We start from the raw sequence: 9,776 nt of genomic DNA on the forward strand, positions 1-9,776 counted from the left end.
CATTAACTCTGCAGTGTTTTAAGTGAATTTTGTTGTTGTTTGTTGTCATCTTAGTCACATTTACTTCTTTCCCCCTGGCTGTCATTAGTGTGTGCACAGGAATATATGTGTCAGAGGGGAGCAGAGTATCAGCAGAGATTAAATAGCTTGGGACAGGCGTTGCATAGAGAGGGATGGCTTGATGGTGTAACTTGAGGTGGAGTGCAGCAGAAAGAAAATACATCTCAGTGGCACCTGGAATTTACATTAACATCACTACAATCAGAATACAGAAACTGTCTTCATGATGATTTTCACATCACAAAATTCAAACTTGGGACAAAAAAAATGTTTCACTGAAGCTTTATTTGTTATCTATACAAACAATACTAAAATGGAGAAATAAGAAAACATCAAACACACAGAAATCTGCAAAAACACATACAAAAATATCTTCATAATCAGTATTAAGTCATTCACATAGCTGCTCATTCTAACAACACATTCACACTTTATATGTGCCACTTCCCTGCACTAAAACATTAGCAACATGCAGAAATACAGTGCCATGAACATGTTACTGATAAAACAGAAAAACAGATTTCAGTTAATAAAGGGCTTTGTCCCACAAAAACAATTCTATGTTATAACAAAGCCATACTTGGGAAGAGTGTTTTCACTTTTCAGCACCTCTTGAAGAGTGCAGTCAGCCTTGGACAGAAACCATTGTGAGGACAAACGGCATTTCCATGTGCATTCAGCACCAGTATTTTTATCAGGTATAAATGTTTATAATTTCAGGCTTTAAAGAAAAAAGCTACAGTCTACAGGTCCCCACCGCAGTTACTACTGACGCTTTATTAACTCCAAGAGAGGTACTACTGTGCAGTTAAAAATTCAAATAATCAACAAACATTAAAAAGCCATCTTCACTCCAAAATAACCCAAAAGTTTAAATATTTAGTCACAAAGAGATTTGTTCTAATTAACCAAGGGAGAACATTTTAATGTGCATGTCCCTCTCTTCTTGTTTCCTTTAAAGTCTTGAATAATTCCCCTGCAGTATTAATAACTAGTGTTAATTTGATGCATGCCCCGCTCTCCTCTTATCAACACTTGTATGTGAACTAGGTCCTTGCCAGCAAAGTTAAGAAGTGACACAAAAACTTAAAAACAAGTGTACATGCTCTTTGATTTTTTTTTTCTTGTCATAACAGCATTTACTCTGAGGCTTTACATATTAAAAACTACAGGGATCACTTGATATGTAAACTGAGTCTAGAATACAAATTTTACTCAGTTGAGATTAAATTCTGAAGCAGGTAAAAATAAAAATATGATTGTGTCTCCAATATGATTAAACCAATAAACATGCCATACCCAAAGACTTTGCATTTTAATTTGGTAATGCACTTAAAGGAGCAACCTGATATTTTTAGAGTCATTATTGTTATTGTTACACTACCAAAAAAATATTCTTGCATTGCACCTTGTTAGCCATGTTAGCAAACCTTATTATAACCAACCTATAAATGCGAACCTGCAGCGATAGTACCGTTAATAACCAAGCTACTGTGCCACTTTTAAAACTCCCAATGCTCCCAAACTGCTCATGAGTGATAGTGTCTTGATAACCAGAAATAGCAGAACAATAATCAATCATTTTAAAATGCGAATGTATCTTTTCGTTCACACCATGCTTAGCTCAACTCTAACGGCATGCATCACCATGTGATTCAACAACTTTGATTGTGCAAAAGTAAAAGCTAATGATGAGAAGAAACCGTGAAGAAACTGTGAAGAGACTTCTTTTTGTGAGAAATTGTAAAAATGTGAAAAATCTGCTTTCGGCTCGTGGCGTGCATGAAGTTGCATTGGGAGATGCTGCAGCGCGACAGTTTCAGTCAGTCCCAACTGGATCACCTTCATTACTTCATTCAGCAGAGTTCAGATGGTACAAACAACCAGCAGATGTCTCTGTTAAAACAACTTTCCACTGCTGATAAGTTCTGGTGAATCCACCATTTTTAAATGTGTTCTATCAGGACGAACACAGCACCCTGTGCTACTACTGAGAAGGAAGACATTTGATTCATAAATTTCTGTTTTTGGTCATATTTTCCATTCTTTGACTGTGCAATGGTTTCCTCCCAAAAAGAGAAACCTAAAATGTATTTCCTCTCAGTTTCACCACAGCTTTTTGTTCACTTACTCTACCATGATGAACAGGTATCCAGCACCGTTCACTTGGTAAATACTAATACATAAAAACTACTACTGCTTCAGCACAAAAAGAGATTTCTTGGGAAAAGTCTGACTAAATTTACATTAAATTATTGGAAAATCATCCATTTTTTGCTTTCAACTTTTAGCATCAGTGTGCTCATATTGCACCATTTTATCAATTGTTACAATCATGCAGTGCAAAACAACATAAGCGGAAGCTTGTTGTTGTAAACGATCAATATATCAATCAATATATTCTACTATTTGTTAGATTTTTCTTTATGTTTACAGGGGTATAGATAAAGCCCATGGTTATCCATAGAAACTATAATAAAGTGTTTACTTGTTCCTCAGGATGGTAAAGTCTCCTCACCAGGAGGAGCTGCCGTCCTGCCTTAAAAGACTTCATTAGTAATGGTTTCACTGGACAGTTTGTGAACTGCATAGTCTAATTTGTATTTCAACTGTCCTTCCACCAAACCAGCACAAACTGACAGTGGGAGGAATACCGACACAGTCCACAGTTTTTCATGACATAATCCACACACGCACAGGGTCATACAGAGGGTGAACGATCACACTGTGTGCACACACGCACACACACTCACACACAAACCAAGGCTCTCTCTCCTCTTGGTATGCTCTTTGTTGTGGCCGCACAAGGGCAGCCTTTGTATGCCATAAGTATCAGCATGTCGAAGAGAGAATATGTGCATATTTGTTTCCTAGTGTCTTGTCTAGTTATGCATGAGTTTGTATATATGTGTGTGTGTGTGTGTGTGTGTGTGTGTGGTCCTGGTATTTGCCCTCTTTAGGAGCTACTCTCCCACTGTGCTGGCTTCCATCCCACCGTTTGGCAGGACAGCACAGATAGAGGACAAGACAGAAAGTGAGCCTCTTTTCTTTCTTCACACTGTTGCATTGTTGATTTTGAGCAGGCAGGCTGGTGTTGAGATGGGTATTAAAGGGGGAACAGTGGAGGAGACTGGAGACAGATGGGGGAGAAAGTGGAGGGAAACCAGCGTCCTGGTGGTGGTGGTGGTACCATAGACATTCCCTCAACTAATGTTTGTCTTTCAAGTCTGCCTGCTGAGCTTATGTTTGATATATTGTCTTAATCTTACAACATAGCAGAAGAGTTCCCCGTGTATATCCAGTGCCATAGGTTGTAATCCTGCATAGTACTGTACCATCAAGGTTTTTTTTAATTCTGTCCCAAAAAATAAATAGCATGTTTTCCCATTTGAAGTTGTTTGAGAGCTTTCGGAATATTCAGTTGTCTTTGAGAGAACACCTTGGACTGAGAGTCTGCTAAAAGAACACGAAGAGGGGGTTTTCAGTCTACTTTGTCATTGTTGTTGGAGTGAACAGGCTGGCACTGGGCTGAGCACGGAGACGAGAAGGAGGAGGTGGTGGTGGAGTTCAGTGTTTTAGAGGTGGCAGAGGGTTCCCTGGGTTTGTGTTTCTGATGCAGGATGATTGCAGCAAGAATGCTAATGATGTGTACATGGAAGTACATGGATCTAGGAAAGAAAGGAGGAAAAACAAAGCATAACTTGCCGAACTTTGTTATTAATGTACTCTAAGGGGGAATATATAGAGAGATATACATAATATCATGTTAAAAACTAAAATGTGGAATATTTTGAGTATTCTGGGGCTCAACATTTCCACAATAACACATGTAATCAGCCAGTAGAGAAGGCTTGATGGCAGAATGGCTCTTTATCACCTATTTTCCACTAAAAACCTGCAAATATCTGTATTTATCATTTATGTTCAAGATTAATCAATAAACAAAAAGTCATTTATTGTAGTCTAAGTCTTCTGTAGTAGTAAAATAAATATCTTTGGATTTTAGGCTGTTGGTTGTGTAAAAGACATCGCCTTTGCCTTTAGGAAGGGCATTTTCACCATTTGCTGACATTTTTTAGGCAAACCACTTATTAATTAACTGAGAAACTAATCTAAATATTAATTGATAATAAAAAATAATTGTCAGTTGCAAATGCATAATTTAGATTTGAAGCCCATAGCAGAAGAAGTATGGCAATTTCACAATTGGGTAGAAATACTTCCTTGTACTGAATACTACAGAATAATATGTGGCAATACACCATGTACACTCTGCAAGGAGAGGCATCACCAGCACTTACTGTAGTGCATGCATAGCCGGCATGCTGGCATGTGGACCCATACACAAAGCCACATGAATGCAGCAGGCATGACTTGGGCTGAAGAGGATAAGAGGACTAAAGATGATCACATACCTGTAATAAACCAATGTGGGCTCTACTGCAAGAAGTAGAAAAGGCATGACAGTGTAGCAGATGGCCAGCTGGGTGGCTGCCCACGTTATGATGTCGTAACCCATCTTCAAGCCTGTGTGGCCCAAGAAGTAGTGACGAATACACTTCCGTACCTGGTGGGTAGACACAATAACTGTTTTCATACCAGTGAAAGGATTGGTATAGATATGGTATTGATGTAATTCCACCTAACCCAACCTCAGATTGTATGAACTTAGACTACTAAAACTACAATGTTCTATATGTTGCTGTGGTATAATAACTTCATCAACAGGTTAGTCAGGTCTATCTATCGGTTGCTCACATACATAAGAGAAAAACACGCAGACAGATTTGTAGACTTCCTTCCAGGTGTACTAATATGAATATTTAATGGATGTTGAATACTCACAGCTCGTGCTGCCATGGTGATGGGGATGGCAGTGATGAAGGTAAAGTAGTACCCTGGGTAAACACCGTGCCACAAGGCAGACAGGACGAAGGTCAACGCCAATCTGTGCTTGGGTGCTCGGTCATAGCACACCCTGAGGAGGTGAGAGGAATCGGACATATTCAACAGAGCTGAGTAAATGTTTTCTGACTATATGCATGAGCACTGAAGTTGCAGCACTTACGCTTTGAGCCAAATTCCTGTTCGAATATTCCAGTTGTCTATAAACGTCTTGAAGCTAGTTGCAGTCTGAAAAAAGTAAAAAATAAAAATAAAAATAACAATAGTCACTGTAAGACTTTGGATAAAACAGTGTCCATTAAATTGAACACACACTGCATTTTTTAAATCATGTGAAATACTGAAAGNTAAAACAATAGTCATTGTGAAAGTCACTGTAAGACTTTGGATAAAACAGTGTCCATTAAATTGAACACACACTGCATTTTTTAAATCATGTGAAATACTGAAGGTACCTCAATGCCCAAGATGTTGAGGTTACAGATGAGGTCCCATGATGGCTTTCCATTTTCATCCATCCCCAAGAAACCGTAACCGGCAGCGTTGTTTACTGCATCAGCTGACAGGACAGAGGAACAAAAAAAAAAAGAACTCACATGATGTCTATGGCAATTACAATGCAGCTCATGTTCCCCATAGCTCACCTAGTGTCCAGGCAAAGTAGAATTTGGGCCTTGCAGCTTGTATGGAGAAGAAAGCGTAGGTGAGCCTTGTGAGGAAAGGTGCTTGGCTGACAAAGTGGGGGTCCACGTTGTACGTTATCGGCAACGACCGAGTCACAGTGAGGAAGAACAGCATACAGCCGGAGCAGACCAGCAATTTTCGACAGACGGCGTTCTGTAGAGAAAACAGAGAACTGCTGAGCAGTGATGGAAACACACATAACGGCTGGACATGAAGACCACTGGAACTCTAAAATCAAGTCCAGCTGAGACCACAGGAAATGACTCATTTAGTAACTATAAGGACGTGCAGAAACCAAACATTGGATAGTCACGCCACTCTACTGAACCAAATCGCGATGTCCATTTACTCAGGCTACACTTTTTATTTGACTGGAAACTTATTGGCTAAAACAGATTGGATCTATGTACAAATATGATGGAGAGTGTACTCCAGCTGTTTAAGAGACATTATTTCTGGCTAATCCACACCAGCCAAGAAGTGGAAGATTTATTACTGCCTGTTACTGATTATGATGACTGTTGATTTCAGCTTTCAGGCAGCAAACACAATTTAACATTAGGCTGATGACATTTTCGATAAAACATAAGAGCAATGCAGAGAGAGCATGCTCTGTCTTATGATACATCTCCTGATATAACTGGAAAAGTGCCAGTGAATAAAATATTAAACTAGCAAAAAACTGCAAGGAAAATGGTGTAGAACACACTAAAGATGAAAAAACTACTATAGTCACAGCTTATGCTATGTCATTTATCAATTTACCATAGGTGATGGGTCCGGTGTCTTATCATAACCATTCTGTCCATTACATGTCCCAGAGTGCTGCCTGAGCCTCTTGCTGATGTGTCTGCCCTCTATAAAGTCTATGTAGTCCGTATAGTTACTGCACGGTCCCACCAAGATACTCAGGAAGTTCAGATTGTAACTCAGGTACTCGATGAGAGAAGGCCTCACACTGCAGAAAGAACAATACAAAAAAAAATCACTTAAAAAAAAAAAGAGAACCCATAAACACTACTCACAAAAAGTTAGGGATGTTCAGCTTTCGGATGACATTTCAGAATGCACTCTAACCTTGAACCCGTGAACTTAATTTGACCTTCTCTAAACTTTTGAATACACATGTCCAACTGTTCAGTGTTTCGGTACTTATTGCATAACATGCTGTTCTCTAACAAGGTGATTAACCGCAAGTGTCTGATCCATGAATCGACCATTCAATGTTCTGGTTCAATGACAATTTGTATTTTAACAGTCCTTTTTCATCATGCTGTTCACATTTTGACATCATGAAACCAAGGCGACTTGTGAACAGCATGAGACATCGTTGTCAAGCTGTAACTGATGCTCAAGGACACATAACAAGCATTGTCATTTTTTTATTGTGGTATACCCGCCACTGTTAGCTTTTGTTTCAATAAATTGTTTGAGATGGAGATATTACCATTGCATGCTTCTACTTAAATGCCCTACTTTTATGATATAATATCACTGTAGCATGAACTTTTTACATATTTCATAAATTTCACACGAAAGTTGAATATCCCTAACTTTTTGTTAGTAGTGTATGTTCAGTATGATAACAATGAACACTTCAGGTAGAATTAATCAGTGTTACTGTATGTTTACATCTACTGTATGTTGAGTGGTACATGAGAAAGCATGCCAGTTATTTTTACATAAAAATGAACTGAAATGAATTACAGAAAAAAAGGTAATGTAAACCTGCATTATTAAAGAATTACATAAAAGAAAAAAAAAACATTTTGTGAATGTCATAAATTAGCTTTGACTTAACCTTTGGCCCTCTAATTACAGTTACACAGCATTTAAAGGAAACAGGCTCAAGGACTGGATGTTAATTATAACCAGCTCCAAATACTGAAGAACCAGAAAGTCAAAAAAGAAATCTGCTTTTCAATAAGCTTACTGATTCTTGAAACAATGGTTACAGTACAAGCAGAAAAGTAAGCTATCAGAATGAGACAGTCACCAAATTTGGACAGTTATCACAGAAGAGCAACAATATGATAATATTTGATACATTTTATTTTGAAGTAGCATGCAGGTACACTGATGAATGTAGGTTTATCTATTCACGTGCATTAACATAATATTTCCCATGCAAAGTGAAGCCTCTTTTCTAAGTTCCCAGCATGCTTTTTACGTGAACAAGCTATTCACCATGATTGCATCTCCTTGTCATTGTCCTTCGTGGCTAAAGGAAAAGAGACAGTTATTTATTCTTTAAATAAGGTCTTAATTCAGATGCAACCTTCTGTGCATACTGTATATACTTTGACAGTCCAGATCCACCATGATGTCACTAATAGTTAGGTGGAGTATGGAAGAACCATCATCTTGGGTTTTTTTTGGAGCCATATTTGGACGAGAGGGCGGAGCTGAGGAGGACATGATTGCTACACCTCTATCCTGATTGGACTGACAACCCATGGACACACTTTATTAGTTATTTTTACTACTACCCAAATTAGACCATAAATTACAAAATGACTTCAAACTAGCAATTATAAACTCACAAGGAAACTGTTTACCGAGGTTATAAATCAAGTAGGATAATTTTCTCCTAGGCTTACATACAACTGGGAATTTATTTTGTACAGTGAAGCTGCTGGCTATTAGAAAGAATACAGGTTTAAGGCACTAGCTCATTGGCTTCACTTTCAGACCCATCCACTATTTATACAGTCTATGGTCTAGATACAGTCTAAACTGAGTAGGTAAAACAGGAGAGGAATCATATCAAACACCTCCACTTCATCATTATTCAAAGACCACAGTGCTCTGACTTTGACTCTGTCTCCAAATAATCTATGCCCTGATGTTTCACACTGCAACCTGTAATTACCACCAAGTCATTAGTATGTTTTACCACTGTTTAAACTTACTTTATAGCCAGAAGCCTCTGCTCCGGGGTCAGTTGTTCAGGTTTCTTACACATACCTGAAAAACAAAAACAAAGCATGGAGTCATCAGTAACCTGTTTGGAACCAACGATTTTGCTACTTTTAACCAAGTAAAAATAAAATGAAGGCATTTAGCTGCTTTAGTTTCAGGATCCTGGTTCACTGTCACACTGTCAGAACATCTCCAGTGAAAAAATCCTTAATGTTACTTAAATGTTAAGTCACTGTCAGAGTATGTAGTACTTTAATAGTGCACTATTAAAGGCTCTGTGTACATATAAGTTTGTGTGTATGTGTGTGGATGTGCATCTTCTCCTCTGCTTTACCATCATGGAGTTGAAAGGCCATTGTGGTGATCTTCTGGGTTACTATCATCAGAGGCCTGAGCAGAAAAAAATAAAAATGATTAATTTACCAAAGGATAAATACAAGTTTGACATTTAAAAACGGATATACAGAAGGTAATAAGGCCTCACAAAGCCAGCCTGATGTAGCCTGATGTTGACAAAGTTTTATAGTTATTAAATGTTTTAAAACTCAGAAGCAGAGGCCACTGACAGCTCAGGAAGCACCAAGTGTGTCTGATCAGCAGTAGGATGTTCTTTTCAGTCATTTACTTCACTGACAAGCACATTCAAACACCCACTGAACCTCTGTTTGAGGCTACAGAATTGATTTCCCCCGTGTGAATCACTTCATTCTTTTCCAGTAGTGTCAAATCAGGTCACTTATTAAACCAATGCAATTCATTCAAATCACTAAATCCCCAACTTAATCATAGTCTCTCCTTAAAATCAGTACAGCTTCATGATAGTCATCTTGTCAAACTCAGAGTACACACCAAGAGAGTAGAGAGAAGAAGAATCCATCAAATACCGTAGGTTTTTTACACTTATTTACAACGCAACAACATAAAATGCTGTGTCATGCTTGTACTTTTACATTTGTACTAACACTGTCATCCAGAACATACACGGAGAAGGCAGTGAACGGCGGACTAAGTGAACATATAATAAACATGTTTCCTTTACAGTTTCAATTTTGCTTAAGTTAACAGAGATTGCAGTGACGTGGAGGACATTGAGGTCCTGTACAGTAAGTCTGAACAGAGTAGTTTCACACCCCCTCTCCTGATTTCATTCACAGATAGAGACCTCTCTGTCCCAAGAATGTGAGTGTGTGCACAAAGGCACACAT

The 9,776-nt window shown here is 38.4% G+C and overlaps 1 protein-coding gene across 1 annotated transcript in view; it reads right to left on the reverse strand.

The window, feature by feature from the left end:
• Nucleotides 1–326: 326 nt before the first annotated feature.
• The window catches only part of mboat1 (membrane bound O-acyltransferase domain containing 1), a 13,960-nt gene continuing 4,510 nt past the window's right edge, over nt 327–9,776 (reverse strand). Inside the window, exons 5-13 of the mRNA XM_010732368.3 lie at nt 8,906–8,961; nt 8,562–8,616; nt 6,415–6,607; nt 5,610–5,802; nt 5,421–5,524; nt 5,129–5,193; nt 4,906–5,038; nt 4,476–4,627; nt 327–3,728 (exon numbers count right to left, since the gene is read on the reverse strand). Of these exons, the coding sequence (XP_010730670.3) occupies nt 3,542–3,728; nt 4,476–4,627; nt 4,906–5,038; nt 5,129–5,193; nt 5,421–5,524; nt 5,610–5,802; nt 6,415–6,607; nt 8,562–8,616; nt 8,906–8,961 (1,138 nt within the window). The 3' untranslated portion in view covers nt 327–3,541. The remainder of the gene's footprint in view (nt 3,729–4,475; nt 4,628–4,905; nt 5,039–5,128; nt 5,194–5,420; nt 5,525–5,609; nt 5,803–6,414; nt 6,608–8,561; nt 8,617–8,905; nt 8,962–9,776) is intronic.

Source organism: Larimichthys crocea, chromosome XIII, assembly GCF_000972845.2.
Source record: "Larimichthys crocea isolate SSNF chromosome XIII, L_crocea_2.0, whole genome shotgun sequence".
NCBI lineage: Eukaryota > Metazoa > Chordata > Actinopteri > Sciaenidae > Larimichthys > Larimichthys crocea.